At 46.9% G+C, this 21,369-nt stretch overlaps 1 protein-coding gene and 1 long non-coding RNA gene across 3 annotated transcripts; one reads left to right on the top strand and one right to left on the bottom strand.

The window, feature by feature from the left end:
- Positions 1-279: 279 nt before the first annotated feature.
- Positions 280-21,162, top strand: EMP1 (epithelial membrane protein 1). Of its 2 annotated transcripts, XM_059186010.1 has the most exons (6): positions 280-452; positions 619-641; positions 15,442-15,555; positions 17,791-17,887; positions 18,001-18,141; positions 18,887-21,162. In XM_059186010.1, the coding sequence occupies exons 3-6, from the start codon at positions 15,478-15,480 to the stop codon at positions 19,051-19,053; spliced, it is 483 nt and encodes a 160-aa protein (XP_059041993.1). In that variant the 5' UTR covers positions 280-452; positions 619-641; positions 15,442-15,477; the 3' UTR covers positions 19,054-21,162. The 2 variants fall into 2 exon arrangements, with proteins under 2 accessions (XP_059041993.1, XP_059041992.1); XM_059186009.1 differs by lacking the exon at positions 619-641 and having other exon boundaries at positions 281-452.
- Positions 1,794-6,900, bottom strand: LOC131839016 (uncharacterized). Its single transcript, XR_009356775.1, has 2 exons — positions 6,707-6,900; positions 1,794-2,029 (listed from the first exon to the last, which is right to left on the bottom strand). It is a non-coding gene; the product is annotated as an uncharacterized LOC131839016 (long non-coding RNA).
- Positions 21,163-21,369: the final 207 nt, after the last annotated feature.

The raw sequence follows: 21,369 nt of genomic DNA, 5'->3' as shown, positions 1-21,369 counted from the left end.
TTGCCCATGGTAACCAAGTCTCTTTTTCGATGAGGAGGAATGGGCTTCGGTAAACAGATCTATTTGTGTGACTTCTATTACTCATTTGAAGCAATGTCACTCCTTTTTCCACTGTGGTCTGTATGTGTGAGTCAGAGAGAGCCTAAACAGGCTTCTTTGAATTGATGGCTCACTCCCAGCCTCTCTTGACCAGCTGCCAACCTAGCAGGGCGTAACTTACCAACAAATCTTTTTTTTTTTTTTTTTTTTTAAGTCAGACTGATTCATAGAAACTCCTTTAAAACAGAGTGAAAAGAAACCGCCCATCACACACCCCAGCACACCAGCGCTGGAAACTTATAACCCCGGGAAGCAGGTCCCTCCCCTCACTGCGGTCACATACCTCCAGAAGAGCGGACCGGGCAGCCACCAGCTCCTGCTACTCAGGGCGCTTCTGTCTCCGGAATCCTCAGGTAGGATACCTTCCAGCGCCGCTGGGAAGCTCAGCGAACTTTCTCTTTCCTTCTCTGTTCTCCTTCTCCTGACCTTGTCATCTAAGTCTTGCTTTTTTATTTTTTTCTTGTGCTTTTTTCTTCCTGTAATCCTCTGGATTGAATTCTTGAAACTTCTGGCTACAAGTGGATACCCAGATCACTTTTTCTGTGAGTTTCGGGAAAATGCCTTTTGACAGGGGGAGTTGGGAGCCCCGGGGAAATCGGCGGGCCTGGGCCGTGATTACGTTTTGCAGTTACTGGTTTCTGGCTTGGGAGCAGGGAGCAAGGACTTTGGAACACACCAGGATAAGGGATTCTTCACGGAGGAAACACTGCATACCTTTGAAAGGACTTGCCAGATGTTTTCCAGGTTGGCTGTTTTGATTCAGATGCATTCAGGGTTTAAGTTGTCTCTCTTGTCCATCGTTTGCTGATCTTTTTTGGATGATGGATCAATAGGTGCTTTTTAGTGCACTCTTGCTGTTGCTTAGACAAAGGGGTCTTTCAGCTTTTTCATTCACTTTTGTTTAAATATCAGTTTTACTTCTCCCTTCAAGGTGGGAGGAGGGGGTGGGGCTTTTTAAAGAAAACAGAGGCGGGGGAGGGGGGTTTCAACTGGTGTTTCAAATAAAATGTGGGAGAGTTTCATTTGGTGCAAGTCAGCCTGATGGGGAATCCAGACCAGAGCTCCTTCTCTCCTTCCCAGATGTAGAGCATGGGAAGAGGCAGGAGGGAAACAGGGAGGAGAGGGTGGGGTTGGGGAACTTCATCTGTTCCTGCTTAAAAAAAAAAAAAAAAAAAAAAAGTTGAATGGCTTTGTGCTTCCACCCTAGGAATTTTAGAGCTGAGTGAAAAGATGCCATCTTAGCAATAATAAACTGATTTTTTGGGTGAGATTTTTCCTGATGGAAGTCAGTGATTGTCTTGGACCATTTATCTTCTCACTCTTCCAAAATGCGGTTGTGCAAATGCAAACACTCATGCTAATCATAAAGTCAATCTAGAGAAAGGAGGATGGGTGATTTCTATTTGCTTTTTGTTTTGTTTTGTTTTGGGTTAACGTTTTGGTTGAGGTGTGGCCCATTTCGACATAGAGACTGGTTTTATTTTCTCCCTACATAAACAAGCCAAGGAAAATGACAGGATTCAGCTTGTCTGATGAAATTAGGTTTTTCCTTCAGAAATGCCGTTGGTTGGAAGAGAAGATTTAAATGTAATCAGCCCGTGTACATTGCACAGACAAGACGCCTCGTAAAACCGCCCTCGAGGGGATGATTAACTAAGTGCAAGGGAAACTTTTCAAGATGCAGGGAACTCCCACATTTGCTTAAAATGTTTATTATTTCCAGATTACATGGCTGTGGATTAAGGGAAACCATTATTAGAGTCGGTAGTAATGGTGTTCCATGAATCTAGTACAAATCTTGTACTTCTTGTTCAATTTTAAACTATAGGCAATACTTCAGCGGTCAGCAGAAAGAAAACGCTGAGAAATCTGCGGGTGTAGACCATCCGAATTGCATTTTTTGTGCAGCATTTCCCATTACACTGTAGTTCTAGAAGTGAGAAAAGACACTATGATAAATGGTATTTCCTGGAGCTTGAGGACAATTTTGAAAATGCCGTTCTAATTCCCGCTTTCCCCGCTGCCTCCAAAAAGAAAGAGTGAGGGAGGGGCACCTGGGTGGCTCAGTGGGTTAAGCCTCTGCCCTCAGCTCAGGTCATGATCCCAGGGTCCTGGGATCGAGTCCCGCATCGGGCTCTCTGCTCAGAGGGGAGCCTGCTCTCTTCTCTCTCTCTCTGCCTGCCTCTCTGCCTACTTGTGATCTCTGTCAAGTAAATAAATAAAAACTTAAAAAAAAAAAAAAAAAAGAAAGAAAGAAAGAGTGAGGGAGCTCCTTAGAGGCAGGAGTTTTTCTGAATTTCAGCTGCAAGTCTTTGAAAATCCTGAAATGTGAGGGCTATTTTTCCCCTCCCACCCTCAGAGGCCCACTGGATTCTGCCACAGACTGAAGAATGGGGCGGGGGGTGGAGTGCTGTCTGGAGGGCGGCAGGCCATCCGGTCTGGCATCCTGGTCAGAGGACCCCCCAGATTTTACATTGTTTGAGGGCACTAAATTGTCCTGGGAGTTGGCAGAAGGCCATCAAGGGCCAGCCCAGAGCAAGCTACATCCCAGAATGGGGGCTGGCTACCTCCCAGGAGGATAGGGCACATCTCTGAGGGAGCGGAGGGCACATCCCTTCCACTGACCAGGAAGACTGTGACTTTCCCAACTCTTCCTGCTTCCCCTCCAGCAACCCCCTTAGGCCCATTCCCATCCAGTTCCAGGCGGCTATCCAGACCTGGGGGTGCCCGTGGGAGTGGGCTCTATAAAGACCACCTGGGGTTGCAGAGCCCCTTGGCTTGGTCGGGGGGCGGGGGCGGGCTCTGGGTCCTTTCATTTAGGCCAGATGATCTGGGGTCAATGGAGAGAGCGCAGTCAGAGCCCTAGAAGGCTTTCAGACGAAACAAAATGCTACTCTGTAGACTCCTCAGAGCCTGACTGGGGAGCAGATCTGAAAAATGGTCACAGAAAAGGGCACAAGGCATATTTAGATATGTTCTATGTTTTCGTATAAAGATATGTTCTATCTTTAATTTTGTACACCAAATTCTCAGTTTGGGAGGGATTCTCAGTTTGAAAGATCAATTCATTCATTCTCCCACCATATGCAGAAATCCTATTTTAACACCACCTTGGACAGATGGCCATTTTGCATGTCCTTAAAATATCCAGAGTAGGGGGGCTTCCTACCTCAGAGTGCGTCTCCATGCTCCCCACCTCCATGCCGTGCCCCCCCCCCCTGCCGCCCCATGTTGCTGGACAGCTCTAATTATTAGAAAATCTTAAATCCAGCCCAGCTGGCTTCTCTGTAACTTTTATACTTTGTTTTTAGGTCTGCAGTCCTCGGTACACAGAAATTCTCTATTCCGTTTTCGTTGTTGCTCTTCCCAGTTCCCCTTATCTTCTAAACATTGAACCCTTAATTAATATTTCATGGGTAAAACTTGATGGATGGGCACAGTTATTATGACCTAAGACTCAAAAAGAACAGGAAGCATTTTTAAAGCTTTCAAATTATATATCTAGACAGCTATACCCACATGATGGGATTCTAAGGTATTTCATTTTCTAAACACATGAATATGGTTTCTTCTTTAACTTACCGGATGCCTGACACAAAAGCTTGGAGATATTTGGGACTCTTGGATGTCCATTCTCAGAAGGACACACCCAGTTGCTACCCACGAGGTCATGGTTAAATGAGTCCAAAACCAGAAGCACAGGCATCTAACCCAGCCCTGTTCCGGTGATCCCATAACTCGGTTTATAGTTCTTGTAGCTCACACCTTCACATTGCTACCACCTGTCACGAGAACTACAGGAACAAGTTGCCAATCCATTGTAACCCCGGGCTAATTGCTGGCTTGCAAGATGGATGACAGCCCTCGGGAAAAGCTCATCAGCTTCAGCCGGTGTAGATCTGAAACTTTCTGACCATAAATTTCTCCTTTCCGGGACACCTGGGTGGCTCAGTTGGTTAAGCTGCTGCCTTCGGCTTGGGTCATGATTCCAGCATCTTGGGATCGAGTCCCATATTGGGCTCCTTGCTTGGCGGGGAAGCCTGCTTCTCCCTCTGCCTCTGCCTGCCATTCCGCCTGCCTGTGCTCACTCTTTCGCTCTCTCACTCTCTCACAAATAAATAAATAAAATCTTAAAAAATAAAATTCTCCTTTCCAATACTCTTTCTGGTTCTGCTTAGATGATCCCGAATTGCTATTTAGTAATCAAGGGAGCCCAAGTAGGGTTCCAATTAGTTTTCTTGAATTCACCATACCCCACCTCCCAAACACAAATGTCGTGCGACCACTCTTATAACACTTCAGTCCCAGGTGCCCTGACTGGGTAAAAATAATTTCTCTTAATTTAACTGGGAGATCCACTGACACAGAAGCACAAAGATAAAAGTACAAGCCCTTGTGAAGTTTGCTGTTCTCTCTCTTCCTTTTTAAAAATCTCTGGGTCAGCGTTTTCTTCCCTGTTTTGGATATGGGCATTTCCTTGGAACTAAAATGGACTCCTCTGCTCTTGGTGCCTTTGGTTTTATAGGGATATGGCAGCTTTTGTAGTTCTGGAGTCTGTTTATGAATTCTCTGAGGTTCAAATGAGGTCCTTCAAATGAGGTTCAAATGTGGTCCTTAAAATTGAAAACGCAGGCACAGTGGTTGAAAGTGGGGGCAAGAATCTTAGGGCTGATGTGGAGTAACTGAACAGGGAGCTAGAGGGTTGTGGTCTCAGACCAACTCTGCCCTAGAACTATGGGCAAGTTACCTGTCTTCTTGACTGAGGGAAGTGAACTTGGTGGTCTCCAAGGCCCCTTGTGGCTCTGAAATTCTAGCGTTCTAAGATGTTATAGTCCTGTTTTGGAAATCCCTAGGCTCGTGCTAATGGTGTAATCCATAAAAACTGGTAGAAAAGTTAAACGAGGCATCGTGTTGCATTGAAGGGCATTTTAGGGAAGATTGAGGGTCTGGGCAGCCTCATCTGCTTACCCACTCTGAGAATCCTTAGGCCTTATCATCAGATAGCAATGAGCATTCACCCAGCTTGGGAAGACAGGGAAGAGGTTTGAGTAATGAAACATCTCTGTAACCCTGTTAAGACACTGACCAGAGCAAGAGATTAACCGGTAACCAAACCAGGTTCAGGGAGAAACAGAGCTGGTCTTGGGAGAGGGACCTCCACCCTCTGATCTGGGATCCTGCAGCTCAGCGGGAGGGTGCGGCTGTGAAGGTGTGGAGGTAAGCATGGGAGGCGAGGTGAGGAGGGAGCAAGTGCAAGACCCGCATTTCCTTAGGCCTCTGTTTTGAGGGAGAGGAAAGGCGCCACAGGAAAGCTTTTAGAAAGAGGGAGAAAGAGTGAAGTGGAAAGAGAAAGACAGGGAAAAGGCCAAAGAGCAAGGGAGAAGTGTGAGGAGGATTCCATTCCTATTTGCTTCCTCCTTTTCTTTCATGCCCAGGGTGGAGCCCGGCATGGGGCTTGAACTCAGGACCCTGAGATCAAGACCTGAGCTGAGATCAAGAGGCGGAAACTTAACCACCTAGGTGCCCCTTATTTCCTTCCCTTCTTGTCTGGGGACCACCCACCCCAACTGTTTCAGAACAGTCCTTAGGGCCAAATATTCTGTTATTTATCCCCTCAAAGGTGGGGGGGGGGTGCTGTCAAGCAACAAATATGGCTCAATACAGGCTTGGTGTCATTTGAATTTCCACTGAGTATTTTATACCAACAGGGCAGTGATCACCCCTGACGTTTTCCCTCTTTTCAGAAGGGTCAGATCAGATAGAAGAGCAAAATGAGGTCCTTGGTCCTTTGGCTTCATTCAAATAATCAAAGACCCTTCCCTAGGGGGCTGGGGCTGGGACACTGGAGAGGTTTTTCAACCCCAGAAACCGTGAGTTGGGCTGGTGGGTGTGTTCCCGCTTCCCTTTGCCGGATGTGGCTTTGGTGGGGAAGGGACCCGGGGCGCCGCGGGGCGGGGACCAGGATGGAATGTTGGAAGCCTGTCTCAGGGCTCGCAGCGCGGGGTTCTGGTGTGGGCGTTCCGGGGGGCCTCGCAGAGCTGACTCTGCTGGTGGGCCGCCTCCTCGGTAGGACAGGAAACAGGAGCCCCCGTCCGCACCGTTTGGAGGGGCCCGGCTGACCCTCTGATTAACTAGGAGCGGGGGTGGAGGGTTGGGAGGGTGGGGGGAAGGAACAGAGCGAAGAGGAGCTCTGGGAGAAGTTCTAGAACGTCTGCCGAACCCTGCGACGAATCCGGGAGAGAGAAGATGCTGGAAGGGGAGAGGGTGGGCTTCTGTTCGGATTCTGGCTCTGGGGAACCAGAGCCAGAATCTGGGAGCTCTGGGGAAAGTGCATTTCTGCCTTTGTTCAGGGATCGGGGTAAAGCACCTCGATGCGTCTCGACCCCTAAAGAACCCAGCGGCCCCCCACCCCCAACCAAAAAAAGACTGAGACCCCCGGCGGCCCACCCCGCGCCCTGGCCGGCCTCCGGGGCAGGCGGCGTCGCTCGCGGCTCGGCGGGCTCGGCGGGCTGGGCCGGGGACGGCGTGTTGCCGCCACCTACTGGCGACCCGCCCCAGCGCCGCGGGGCCGGGCCACACCTTGATTTTCGTCCCAAACCCGAGTTACCGAGTTACCGTCCGGGCAACCCCGCCCTTGAAGACGTTCTGGTTGCCAAAACACTCCTCTTTTGTCAGAAGCAGAGACAGCTGCAGCTTCTGTCCGCACCGGGGGACATCGCCCAGGGGCCCGGCCAGCTGCGGTCTGGGGGCGTGGGCCCGCCCCGGCAACGCGCCCCGGGCTGGCCCGAGCCTTTGCAAATGTTGCCAGATCCACCCCCTCCTTGGACGGGAAGGAGGACAAGGGGAAATGAGAGAGAGAGAGAGAGAGAGAGAGAGAGAGAGAGAGAGAGAGAGAAAGAAAAAAGAAGGGTTACTCTCTTTAGGAGCGTTTGCGAAAACAAGATTCATGCTCCTCTTTGCCCTCGGCAGTCGCTGGTCCTCAGATTCGGCCAGAGAAGCTTACAGCCCCACTCTGCCGTCCGAGCCTCATTGGACATCAAGTACCACAAAGAAAACCGACAACTCTATATAGCCTTTGCATCAGGCACGAGTCCTCACACGAGCCCTCTGAGGTCTATAGATCCCAATTAAGAAGTGTCGTAGTCAATCAACAAATCACCTCCGTGTACACGTTAAGTATCTGGCAATTTTAATATGTCCAGTATACCTCAACGACACTGAAACTTAAAAAAAAAAAAAAAAAAAAGTTGTGTCATCAGGATTTGAACCCGGAACCCATGCTCTACCACTGTATACCTATCTCTGTAGAAGCCACCAGCTGGAGGGAGAGGGGTTTTCCCAGGGTCAGCAGTTCCTCAGAGGCAAAGTTTGTTTGAGATTTTGTCTAATAGGTGCTCCTGTCCCTCCCTTCCTCCCTCTTCTCTTTTTTCTTTTCTTCTCTTCTCTTCTCTTTTCTATTCTTTCTCCCCCCTTCCTCCCTCCCTCCTACTATCCTCCCTTCCTTCCTTCCCTTTTTAAAAATTTTTTTTTTATTTTTTTAATAGCGTGCTTGCTACCCCACCCGATCCCCCGGTTCTTCATCCCTAACTATGCAAGAGTCTGTGCCCCTTTACACCAGTGTCAGACACACCCTACTCTTTCTAGAAGAACCCTCACTTATTATGGCCAGACCACATTTGGGAAATGGAACTCCCTTTCCCCCCAAGACCATGAAAACATAGTTGTTTTCTCTGGAGCATGTAGTTACTTTTGTGGATCGATTCCTGATGTTTCTCCTGGTCATACAACCTGCCTTGCACATGAAAACATCAGGCCTCAGAATAACGTGGGTATATTGAGGGACAACCTGAAATTCTTTCCTTCCACACCAAACATCAGATATCCAGAGGCAGAGGAAACGGTCCTTTGGGATCCTTTCTCTCCCCATGGTTCCCACGGAGAAATTAACATTCCCCTCTCCCACCCCTACGTAAAAACAATATTTAGAATGGAAAGTACGCCTGACATAAAACAACAATAACAATGGCCAGAAGAGCTCATCCAAGGTCTCATCCACTCAACCTGCTTTTCATCCCAGCCTTTTCCTCCTCCGGATACATCCTCTCTGACTGCTCCCAAAAGAGAGTGTTTCCTTTTCTGCTTTTGTGTTAAATGGACGTCCACTTTGCCAACCCAAATCATCCTCCATGGGACACAAACACATCAAAACAAACCGACCAAAGCAGAATGATACTGGTGCATAGAGGGTAGAAAGGAGAAGTGGCAGCCACTGGGCATCCGGATGGGGAGATGACACAGAGGTGGGGGCTGACTCCCGGAGATCATCTGACCAGGGGCAGCTTTGTCTTTCATCTTCTCTGTGCCTTGCAGGAAACACCACGTCTGTCGTTCGTCAGATGGCATGAGGCAGCTTTCTTCAAGGTTTGCAGTTTCCAGATAGAGATGGAGATTTCCTAACTGGGAAAACATAAATCAATGAAAAGACAGAATCGTGTTTACAGTTGAATAAAATGAAGACTGTGTTATGACGTGATTGAGTTTTGGGGATCTTAGATGGTGTCCTTTGGCTAGTTCTCTGGTAGCCTGAGAGCTCTGCTGCAAAGGTAGCCGTTCTAGAAGAGGTCTGAAGAGGCCGCTTTAGATTAAGGGTAGAACTAAGATCAGGGGTCGTAGTTGCCAAGAGCAGATTCTAATGTGTTGTCAGAAGGACTTCCTAATGGGAGCGTCTTGGCAAGTAGTGAGCTCCCTGTCACAGGAGGAGTTTAAGCATGGCTCAGATAGTTCTGTGATGTAGGTTTGTAGTTGAGGTTCATATATTAGGGAGGAATTTTAAGGCCCCTCTTCTCAGTCCAGAGATTTATAACTTAAAGAGAAAAGTTAAACCTGTGGACAAGTTAGTGTTTAGAAATGTAAGATATTTTCTTTGTATCTACTTATTTCCTCTTAAATAAAAGGCAGCAAACACATATATACCCTTGCATATTCAAATGTCAGAGTTACTCAGGAAATATTCATATGTTTACAAAGATATTTATATAGCAATATGTAACACAGAGTTTGCATGTGATAAGATGCTCAATACATAGCTATAGTAGTGTATAAGTAACTTCTAAAAATTAGAAAGGACTAAAGTTCATGTATGTAAGAAAAAAAAATTGCCTTCCTAGTAACATTTATTTGCTCACTGAATGGAAGTTTACTTGGTACCTGTCAGAGATAAGACTCTTCCTTCAGAAAAGTAGAGCTTTAGGAGATGGGGAGCCAAATAATTCTGTAAGTAATTCTGTTACCAGACAGGCTGCCACTAGGGATTTTAATAAAAGGCTATGTAAGGACTAGAGCGTGGTGGGGAAAATGAGTACTTCTGAACTGTGTAGGTTAGGAAGGCTTCCTAGAGGAGGCAGGATTTGAGCTTTTTTGAAAAACGTTCGATAGGTAGTTCCCGGAAGAAGGGCATTTTAAAAACAGGGCTTTTTCTTTGGAGACCATATTCTCAGGATTTCCAGGGCCAGAGTAAGGTGTTTGGAGCCTCTTTCTCAGTGATGAGTGGGAGGGGTGGTGAGGTGTTTGGAGGATTTTGAGCAGAGGAGTAATAAGGTCGTATAATGCAGTGGTGCGGGGGATATGTCGGAGAGGGAGGAGCTCGGAAGGAGGATCATGCCAGGGCCTGACGCTGTGGTCCAGGCTAGGATCTGAACCGGGCAAGGACAACATGAGCAGGAAGTAAGGAATAGATGCGGGGTAGATACTGGAGGAAGATCTCATGACCTGACTTGCTTTGGGCAATAAAACTGGGATGAGAGGAAGGAGAGATGGGGGGTTTGGCAGCTGACCATTAGTACTGTCTTCTCCCAAGAGAAGACGGGGTTATCCAAGGCGGTCAGGAAAATGACTAAACCATCTTCTAGCTAGCCAGCCGATTCACATGCTCTCAGAAAGCGTTCTTGCACCATCTGGTAGAAGATGCCTCCACTGTGCCTTTGTCTGGGAGACTCTCACCCACTCGCAAATGATTCATGGACATTTGAGCTCTGCGAGACTCCCCTCTGCTCAGGCAGCCCCTGCCCTCCCCACCCTCCACCCCCGTTTCTGATTATGTTACACGCCCAGGTTCAGGCTAGTTCTTCAGTGAGTCAAGCCCAGGATTTCCACCATTTCCTTTGCTGGAGAAGAGGGGTTTTTGATTGTTCTGTTCTGTTGTATTGTTCCCAATTACTGTGACTTAGACCACCCTTAAAGAACTGTTTCCCCCAGACTCTGAGGCCAGGGGTTGAATAAATACGCATACTCCATAGCAGGAGGAAGTTATCTGACCCTAGCTTAATAACCATGGATCCAAATTACGAATATCTAAACTCCCCTACTGCATCTTCAGAAGTCAATTATCCTCAAAGTCTCTGCAGTATTAGGTACTCATCAGAAAAGAAAAGGTGTTCACAGGGGCCTGATTGATTTCTTGTGGCTAGAGCACCCTAAAAGCAAAGGCAAAGAGGCAATGCAAAGTAGTCTCAGAGCTATGTTCCTTTGATTCTTTCATATTTTAGGGGAGAAGGAAGGCGTAAGAGGAAGGCAAGAAACCAAGAAAGATTTAAGTAAATGGAGACAACTAGAGAGGACAGTAATCTCTCCGACCCCCACCCCACATTAATTAGTCATTTATTCCTCCAATCATCAGCACTTGTAATTCTCAAGGTCATTTCCACTAACTGTAATAATTTTCTTTTAGCAAAGAGCTTAATCCAAATCTAGAATAGTTAGTGGTTGTGAGGTTTGCATCGGGACTAGGAGCTTAAAGAGACTGCAGCTCCTCTGTGGGCTGGGCAGTGGAGAAGAAAAGGGGAAGGATGGTCAACAGAAAAAGATGGTGGTGGTGGAAGGAAGCTGGCTGGCCTGCCCATTTGGAAGAAAGAACAACAGAAAAGGGATATTAGAGAGCTGATGTGTGGCTCTAAATCTCTTACTTCCTTTTCTCTTAACACTCAACTTCTCTCTAGAGTCAACATTCATGCTTCCCATACTTTTCTCAGCTTTGCACTCAATGCCTTGATAGCGCTGAGTACCCCAATCCCCAGATGTCCTACTCTGCTTACAGTGATGGGTGGAGAAATGTGTTCCCGGCACCTCACATAGAACAGTCAGTGGATGTCCTATCCTTCGAGAACACTGTGATTGGCCTAGCTCTGTGGGCTTGGGTCTGAGAGTTAAGGTACCATATGTAATGTTATGGGAGTTCCCAAGTTCCCAGCAACCAGCTAACAAACTTTGGGACCGCCCAGTGCACCAAATGCTCTGAGGGGCAGGCATGGCACCTAATTGTCCAAGATTGCAATGCTGTTATTTTGTACTCTCTGGTGTGAGCTGCCCAGCTGGGACTAAGGATTTGCTTTCCACGGAGGGTGCTCTCCAGAACATTTTAGAGAGATGTGAGGAAGAAGCCACTTACTGTTTTAGTGAAACAAATTGCCAAGAAAGAAAGTTGTAGCAGCCAATACCTCCAATGATATGGATATTCAGAAATGGTCTCTTTTCAGTGCTTTTTTATGACACAAGATACACACCAGGATAAGGAATCAGTCCCCCTGCAAGCTACACTGCAAGTAGTGGGTGGGTGGAAGTTTCAAGAGCCCGAGACCTTCTGTTATTATTCCCATTATGCTCTGCTATTGGGTAGATCTCCAGACATTCACGCACTGGGTAGCTCTCATGGTTGTCTATAAGGATATCAAGATCTGCCCTTCTACCCTACATTTGGCTGAGGGTTTCTCTGCTGGGGGGCTCTCTAGCATAGGGACTGGGTAATGGGGGATAATCCAGGTCAGAAATGGAAGAGAATAGTTTGTTCTGTTTTCAGATGTGTTGGGGGCCCACTGAAAACAATAAAAGCCCGTCTAAGCTGACAATAGGTGACACTAATGGAACCTGGCAAATGAAGGGCAGTGAAAAGATGGAGAAAGTAGATGCATTATGAGCTAACTCCAGTTAAACAGCCCCTACTTCTAGTGGGATGCTTCGGCCAAAGGCAGAGGGAATTACGCGTTCTGTACACTAAGAGCGCCAGCTAATCTAAGACATTCTGCTCCTTTCCTTGGTGGACAGACGTGTCCCAATCACAGGAATCTGAGATGAAAGAGAGTCACTTCTTTGCTTTATAACCTCACCCATTCCTCCAGCCTGCCCCAGACAGGGGAATAATGATCCAGTGGGGCTTTGGCTTAGATCAGGAGTGAGATCTCGCCTTGGTTCCTGCGGCAGTGGCAGTGGGTCTCATTTCATAAGCAGACCAGAGCACACCTAGTTAAAATGCACCATGTTCAGGCCAGGGACCAAACACTGCTCATGTCAGGCAAAGAGAACCTCTGCAGACAACCGGTCGGAAGGATAAGTGGCCAGGACGTAATAGCAGAGCACACGCAATACACATGGGGAAGCGCCAGGCCCTGACAAACAGGGGACACTACACAGCAGGGCACTATAGAACCTCTCATTCCTAAGGCCATTACCCTTTAGGTCAGGAGTGAGATCCAGAGGCGGGGGGTGCCGTGGATGGCCCAAAGTGAGGTCCAGTAGGAAGATGGTGTGTGGAAGGCAATAATGATCCAGTCATCGAAACGGAGAGGATGAGCAGAGACCAAAGCAATGTGAGACTTCCTCTGCAGGGTTACATAGCAACCCAAGGAGACAGAAAGTGCTGCTGAATTCCCAGCAGCAGGTAAGGGAGGGAACTCACAGCATTTTCCCCACCTCATTTAAAAGGCCTCACTTTGCGTATTGTATTCTATTCTGGGCCCCTCAATCACTTCCCTCTGTTAGGAGGATGTTTGTCAGTTAGAAGCCAAAGGAATAAAAACGACATTTATAGAGCCCAAGTTGGATTAAACATATGACTTGTTATGCAATATTTGTAACTCCCTGATCAGGATCTAGTGATGGTATAAATGTTGGGGGTGTCGGGAAGACAGCCAGGACAGGGATGAAAAGAGTGAGCTTTCTCCTTCTCATTCCCGAGGGTGTGTTCTTAGAAGTCTCCCCAGTCACAGGGCAAGGATTAGGCATAACGGCAAAATGGTTTATATACACTGCCCGGTGAAGAACACAGCAGATATCCCATTACTTGTACTTAACATGGGGTAGCCCGGTGACTAACTGACGTGCTATGTTGGTAACAGCTACTCTCAGTTTCACGGGTTACTAATAGTAATGCTGATAAAGCAGCAGCCAAAGCAGCCCCATTAGTATCTGCCATGTGGTGGACATTGCTAGTTTCATAAACAGGGTTCATAACCCTCTTATTTTCCTATGTGATGGGCATTATGGCCCCCATTTTATATAGGAGGACACGGAGAACAGAAGGACATGACTAGGTGATTCTAACTCAACCTGTTCAATTCATAAACCTCTTTTTCCCAGTGCATTAAAGTCAAGCAGAAAATCGTGGAGGTATGCGTGAACCCTCGGAAAACAAAAATGAATTTGAATGTGTGGGGAGATTATTCACAGCAGGCATGAAATCTCCAAGCTCTCTCTGAGGCGGCAGGATAAACTCCATGATTTTTGTCATTCACAGTGAAGTTGGACAAATCCCTACAAAGCAGCCTGGGTTGGAGGGAAACGCTGGGACTGGGAAAGGAGGCAGGGGTTGGAATGCACGGTGGAAGCCGCAGTGTGCCCGTCATTCCTGACCTGTAAAGAGCAAGGCCCCTTTGTGTACGTTAGAACATTCTAGATATTTTTTTGAAGATTTTATTTATTTATTTAACAGATCACAAGCAGGCAGAGAGGCAGCAGAAGGGGAGGGGAAAACAGTCTCTCCGCTGAGCAGAGAGCCTGATGCGGTGCTTGATCTGAGGACCCCCGAGATCATGACCTGAGCCGAAGGCAGAGGCTTAACCCTTTGAGCCACCCAGGTGCCACTAGATTTTTTTTTTTTTTTTTAATGAACATTCTAGATTTTGAGTACCTGATGTGGAAAGTAAGAGGAGATAAAAGGCACTTGAAGTGTTGAGACCATTGCATCAGTGCTGGCCACTAAGTACCCAGGACAATAGGAAAGTAGCTCGAGCAGGCTCAAAGCTTCAATTAAATTAGGTTGAGTGTGAGAGAAAAGGGGGACAATTGCAGGATGTGCCCAGCCATCTCCTCCCTAGGTGGGGGGACATCCACACATCCACCCTGGTGTGAATAACCTCCAGCTCTTTCCTTTTGAAGTCCTTTGAGACTGCATTGCATCTTGAGCACGAGAATGGAGTCCTCCCTCTGCAGCTACATAAATCAGAATACCCACTTCCATGTGCATCCTTCACACTTTCTTTATGATCCGTGAACTCTCTTTTTTATGATTTCTTTTATGATCAGTGGGCTCCCTTCTTCTCTGCTGAGATGATAGCTGAACAGTGTGGTTTACCTAAGCCCATTTTTAATCTGTATTCGTTCCCAATCCTCCCACCATGTGATTTGTGCATTTGCCTATCTTCTCCACCGCGTCCTGCAGGGTTGAATGGTGTGTCAATGTCATGCACAAATAGAAGGCTCATTTAGTGATGTTTCCGTCTGCATACTTCTAAAGCCCCAGAACCAACATACTGCATCAAAGGAAATACGGCATTATGCCCTAGACCAATAATAGCAGAGTCCATACTATGAGGCAGACACAGCCCAAAGGCTCAGGTACAACAATAAAAACCTGAAATATTCAGTCAGTAGGTGATCAGACCATTACACTGTAATTAGGTTGTTATAATTATTGACTGCCAAGCAGCATTATAATAACAGAAGTTATGGCTTTTACATTTTGTATCTCACCCGGGAGCAAATTAGTAGCCTATTCAGTCTATGGGCATCGAGTAAAAGCTGCTGTTGGGCAGAAGGGATCCACTTCTATTAATATCTCTGGGTGAACAGTTTGACAGAGCCATGGACACTTCCCTAGTGGAAAACGGGAATTTATATGACATTGTTGCACAGAGACTTGGAAATGATAGCTGTGAAAAGGCCTTTAAAAAAAAATTAAAGTCTTATTTTGGTTCTTAAAACACAAACAAAATAAAACATTGACGGTGATAAAGTCCCCCCCCCCCCCAAACGGGCTTTATTAGAGAGGTGAGTATATAGATATTTGAGAAGCAGAATTATGTTTATATTTAGGTATATGTAAATCGATGAATAGGCATTTAGGAAACTAGGTTAACAACATGTTTTCGGGAATTTATAATGAAATTGTGATGGTTTTTATTGCAGCTCCTCCTGATTTTAGCAGAGAGTCCACACATGTGGGAACGCTGAATGTTGTGATTGAATCTAACAGTAACCTCGCCCCCCATCCCCCCCCATCTTTTTTCTTTTCAGAACTCTGGTTGCTCTTCGAGGCATCAAGAAGCCAAGATGTTGGTATTACTGGCTAGTATCTTTGTGGTCCACATCGCCACTTGCATCATGTTATTTGTCAGCACCATTGCCAACGTGAGTAATACGTTCTTTTGTTCATTCATTCACCCAGAAGTTATCTGAATATTTACATAAGTTACTACAAAAGAAGTTTGAGCCACAATCCCTGCCCCTCGGGAATATGCAGTTTAGTCTAGTCGTGGGGGGAAAAACACCCCAAAAACCAAAAAACCAAAAAAAGAACCCCAACACCCACTGGCACTTCAAACAATGAAGTAGCAGGAGGAGAAAAGCCGGTGTCTACCAAAGGGATCCCGCCAGGGCTGGAGGTGGCAAGGGGCTGGAGAAGACAATGAGGCTTCTTCAGTCTCTGGCAGAACCTTCTCCGAGGTGGAGCTGAGGGGGATGGGTAGATGGGCGGGTTTCTTGGCGGAGGATAAATCGCGGAAGGAGCAGAGGGGTGCATTCCAAGCAGGGGTGCTAGCCAGGATGCCTCGGTGAGAGGGAGAGGCTTTGTTCTAGCCGAACGGTCGTCGGCACCACCCCACCACCCTCCCCCCGGGCGAGAGCAGAGCTTCCTTTCCTTCTGGGAACCCTGATTAGAAGGATGGAGGGGAGAGGGACGAGGAGAAGCTTTGGTTGCCAGATGGACACGCTCGAATTCTGAGCCGACAGGAGCGTGTGAAGGTGGAACTGTGCCAGATTAACCTGGTTGCACGGAATTCACTCACTCTAGCAAAACAATGCAAAAATGTTTATCTCTGAAGCTTGGGCTACTCTGACCTCTAGCGGCCGTTTGTAGCATCAGAGTAGCTTTTATTGTGCTTTTCTCGGAAAGAGACAAGACCAATCCTGGCCCGCAAAAATCAAGGCCACCCATCATAGGGCGGCAAACGGTGGCTCCAGAATCTGTTTGGGTCCCTGTTTCAGTTACAGGACAAATGGATTTTGAAGTTCAAATAAAAGAGTTTTGCTGCAGTTGGTGGGTGTGGTCGGCACGAGCAAGGGTGCCCGTGAGCCCTCCTCCAGACTGCAGGTCAGCCATTCGGGGCCCCAACCCCCTGGGCTCTCAGGGTAACAAGCCTGGTCAGTGACTTCACACTGCATCAGTGGTTCCCAGAGGGCTGAGTATCTGAATTATCAGCCCCTAGTACTGGGCTTGGCATACCGTTGTTTATTGAATCAAGAGCAGGTGTTCACACATCCTGGGCCCTGTCCTTCCAGCAGTGCTCATTCTAACGGGTGTTCTGGGTGCTTGTCTTCCGGAAGAGTAAGTATTTTTGTTGGGCAGGGTGGGAAGGCACATTGGCACCACAGCAAGTCTTGGGGAATACATGTTGGTCACTCTTCTACGTTCAGGGGCCCCCACGTCCTTCCGTTTAGATGGAAGTGGCTTCTTCTTTTTTTAATACTTTATTTATTTGACAGACAGAGATCACAAGTAGGCAGACAGGCAGGCAGAGAGTGAGGGGGAAGCAGGCTCCCTGCTGAGCAACGAGCCTGATGTAGGGCTCCATCCCAGGACCCTGGGATCATGACCTGAGCGGAAGGCAGAGGCTTTAACCCACTCAGCCACCCAGGCACCCCGAGATGGAAATGGCTTCTTGACACCAAGACTCATTGCTGTTTCCTTCGTTGTCCGCGTTTCCTAATTGCCTTCAGTTGAGCGGTTTTTTCCTTCTTCTTTTTTTCTAACCCCCTTAGGCTGTTACATGAAACGGTCTTTTTAAAAAGATTTTATTTATTTATTTGAGAGACAGAGAGACAGAGTAAGCATGAGCAGGGGGGAGGGGCAGAAGGAGAGAGAGGAGCAGACTCCCCGCTGAGCAGAGAGCCCCCTGTGGGGCTGGATCCCAGGACCCCTAGATCATGACCTGAGTAGAAGGCCGACGCTTAACCAACTGGGCCACCCAGGCGCCCCTAAAACGGTCTTGAGAGAGCGAATGGATGGTACATACTTAACAACAATTGCTCATTCTGTTTCTGCTTTTTAGAACCTCAGAATTTTAAACCACTATGATTTAATCACTTCCTTTTTGTTGTTCTTAAGTAAGGAGGAATGTGAAGCCCAGAGAAACTGTGTGATTTTTCTTCAGTCACACAATCTTCCACCTTTTCTCTTGGGACCTCTGTGGCTTCTGTTTTAGTCAGACCTCATTTCCACAAAAAGGTGGGGTGCTTAGCCTTATTTGAGGCTCAGTGTGGGGTGTTGCTGAAGATTCGATCCTGACCCAAATCTGAGTTGCTTTTTCTTTTCCTTTCAAAGCAAAGGGTCAGCTTTTCAACCATTGCTTGTTTTTTTGGTTTCAGGTCTGGGTGGTTTCCGATGATAGACATGGATCAGTCGGTCTTTGGAAAAACTGTACCATTAGTGGCTGTGATAACGTGCTATCATATGCCAGTGAAGGTATGTCTTAGGGGACTGTGTTCAGTACTGACATTCGGGTGGCCAGGGAAACGTGCACCCTGCCCGGGACCGCTTTGCCTAATACCCTTCTTCTTCTCTTCCTGTGTCCACAGATGCCCTCAAGGCGGTGCAGGCCTTCATGATCCTCTCCATCATCTTCTCTGTCATCTCCCTCGTGGTCTTTGTGTTCCAGCTCTTCACCATGGAGAAGGGAAACCGCTTCTTCCTTTCTGGGGCCACCATGCTGGTGTGCTGTGAGTATCCTGGGGGCGGGCTCCTGTGTATGGCGGCCTTACCATGGGCATTCCTGGCACTTTGGACAGAGGAGCACCCAGCTCAGTGAGGCTGCATTGGACAATTTTCTCCTCTGCTTGTTTGTTCTCTTTTTGAGAACCCCTGCTGGAGCTTGGAATGAGTACTGTCCTGTGCTTTAAACATGCTGCCCTATTTAAACCTAGTGCTCCTGGGGGGTGGGGATGGGGCGACCAAGTGGCCGGGCCACATGCATTGCATGCCCTTGTATAGGAGACTCTTGAGGGCAGGGAGGTGGGTGTCCTTAGACAAAGCCACTGCCATAGTGCGGGCTGCAGTTCAAGTTCTCATCCTTCTGTGGTCTTCCCTAAGACCCACAACTGGGTGAAAGGCTGTGTCGTTTCACAGCCTGGGCAGCCCGCCTACATAGGCTGGGGTCTAGAAGGAAAAGCTGGGTGGTGGATGTGAAGTTCTCTGTTTTACTTCGCACTTGTAGCTACACAAACCGGTGTGGCTATGGGAGCCCAAACACCTCTAGTTTTATCAACACAACCATCAAGGTTGGTTCAAGACCAATCAATAGAACTATCCTATGGGGCTAAACAGTCAGATTTTATTTTCCCAGTGAAATTTCCTTTTACTATGAGGGAAATTGAATCTTTTAAAAGTTACACAACTTTTTTCTTGGTTTTAATAGAAAAAAAAACAAAAACAAAAAATGAGGCCTTTTTTTCCCCCCTCTTGTAGGGTTGTGTATTATGGTCGGAGTGTCCATCTATACTCATCATTACGCCGGTGGTTATGGGACCAGCTACTTCAAAAGTCACCATGGCTACTCCTTCATCCTGACCTGGATCTGCTTCTGCTTTAGTTTTATCATTGGTGTGCTCTACCTAGTCCTGAGAAAGAAATAAGGCCAAAGGAGTTCATGGGGATCCTGGGGCAGGGGGTGGGGAGAAGGAAGCCATTGAATCTGGGAGGGAAGTGGAAGATACCACGCAGGAAAACCCAAGGGGGGGTGGGGAGGGGAAGGAGGGTAGGAGAGGCTGGAAATCCAAACTATTCCTGGGAAGGTTCTCTACCATGGATCCCCTGCCCGAGGGAGGGAGTAATTGGCTACTCTCTGCTACTCTCTCAGCTGGAGAGCCTCTCTCCAGCCACCAGACTTGGCCTCCAGCTGTTCTTAGTTACACACACTGCCTGGGGACCCACCAGCTGTCGCACCTCTGGCTCCACTCCTGAGGCTGAACTCTGGGTCTCGCACTGTGGTCCTCAGACCTATTGCATCAAGTTAAAATAGCGGTACAAGTTCCAGCAAGCAAAGATCTTGTTTTTGTGTTGACTGTGCCAAGCCTGGAAGCCATCCCGCCTTTCTGGCCCAAAGCAGAACATCACATTCCAGTCTGAAGGGCCGGTAGGAGGGGGCTTTGGCCTGTGAGCCATTAGCCCTCCTTAGAACAGATATTTAACTCTGTGGAACTCAGTGGTATTTGTGATGAAATGGGAGAAAGACATAGAGTCCTAAGGCCAAATTGGTGGGTGAGTTAAACCAAGAAAGAGGACTTTTCCCAGGGGAAGGCCTGGAGGCTGGTCAGAACCCAGACTGGACCTCACGCAGCTGTCCCTCACAGAGAACTCTTGTTGTGGACTTTGCTAGGCCTCTTGCTTAAAGCCAAAGCAGCTCTTTTGGCATTTCTGTAGCCACTCATGACCAGTTCTGTGGTGAAAGCACCATGCAAATAATGAGACCAAGGGGCAGTCTTGTGACAGTGCTATAGTAGGGTTGTTTTTAGGATCCCCTGTTCATGCGATCAGTGTTTCTTTTAAGCATATATTGGGAGAGAGATGGACATGGTTCCTTGTAACATGATTTATTACTCTTCCTCTAAATTATAACTTTGGAGAACGTTTTTCCTAAAAACAAAAAATTATCCGCATTGGGGATCAGAACTCCTAGGCTCAGTGGTAGCTCTCTCTCTGACATGGGCTGGAGCCATTGCCTTTCAGAGGCCCTGTCTGTCCTACAAGTGAGGCAAGGCAATTCTGGAAGCTTAGTAAAACACACACAAACCAAAACCAAATAGATCCTTGGGAGAAAGGTGCTATATAATTGTAAAGTATTAAGCATATTAGATTCCAGTCATGATTAGAACAGAGTGCCTGCATTCCCAGGAAAATTAGAAAATTCCCATGAGACAAAGAAAAACATAGGTGATAGACACATATTTTCTTTAAGAGAAAAAATAAAAAGCAAAAACTCCTGTGGTTCCCAGTCAGTTGGCAATTGGGCTGTCTGTTGCCGTAGGAGCATTTCTATATAGGACTTAGAGGATGTATATTATTCCTGGGGAAGCAGGCATTGCTCTGGCCTGGAGCAGCTATTTCAAACCATCTCAGATTCTGTCTAAAGGGGTCATTTTGGGAAGACACTTCCTTTATTACCAGAGAAGATCTACCCCAGGGGGAATGTGAGACATCTTGCCTACTTTTCCTTCTCCCACCTCTCTCCTTACCCCATTTCTTACACACTTTTCCTTTCTGGGGAGTTGTCATGCCATGATTGCTGGTATTTATGTAAAAGGACTATGACTAAATATATTGCTCTATGTTCATTCTGGTTAAGGGAATATTGAGGCCACCAGATTACATGGGCTGGGAGTAGAGAGATGGCAAGCAGGAACTGTGGAATGATGAACTTTTAAATATGATTTAATTATCACATGATTATAGAAGGCTGTCTTATGTGCAGAAGCATACTTACATATCAGATATACTCAAAAGAGATACTCGCATTATGTTGAAAAGTCAAACTATGACTGGAGTGAACCATGTATTCCCTTGTCTTTTACTTTATTTCTGTGACATTTATGTCTCATGTAATTTGCATTACATTGGTGGGTTGTTCTAGTACTGTATTTGGCTTCTCCTTTAATAGATTGATATTTCATATACTATAAATGTAAATATTTTGATACAAATGTTTATAACTCTAGGGACATAAAAGTAGATTCTGATTCCCTTCACCGTGTGAATGTTTTCTTCCTAAAAAAATGCAGGACAGTAGGGATAATAGTGACATTTATACCTAACGAAGTTGTCGATCAGTGCGATTTGAACAACTTGGCATTTATTTGCGACATTAAACTACTTTCTGGTAGTTTAGGCATTCTACAAAAACTCTTTCAGGCAAATGAATGTTATTAGGTATAGTTTTATTTTAACATTAATTA

This window comes from Mustela lutreola, chromosome 8 (assembly GCF_030435805.1).
Source record: "Mustela lutreola isolate mMusLut2 chromosome 8, mMusLut2.pri, whole genome shotgun sequence".
Classification (NCBI taxonomy): domain Eukaryota; kingdom Metazoa; phylum Chordata; class Mammalia; order Carnivora; family Mustelidae; genus Mustela; species Mustela lutreola.
The sequence above is the reverse complement of the archived record's forward strand: the minus strand, read 5'-3'. Positions and strand labels throughout refer to the sequence as shown.

Bases quoted from the DNA above. Each gene is read 5' to 3' on its own strand.
- EMP1 (XM_059186010.1), top strand. From the start codon at position 15,478: ATGTTGGTATTACTGGCTAGTATCTTTGTGGTCCACATCGCCACTTGC. The intron at 17,888-18,000 runs GTATGTCTTAGG...CTGTGTCCACAG, and splicing joins GCTATCATATGCCAGTGAAG to ATGCCCTCAAGGCGGTGCAG. The intron at 18,142-18,886 runs GTGAGTATCCTG...CCCCTCTTGTAG, and splicing joins GGCCACCATGCTGGTGTGCT to GGTTGTGTATTATGGTCGGA.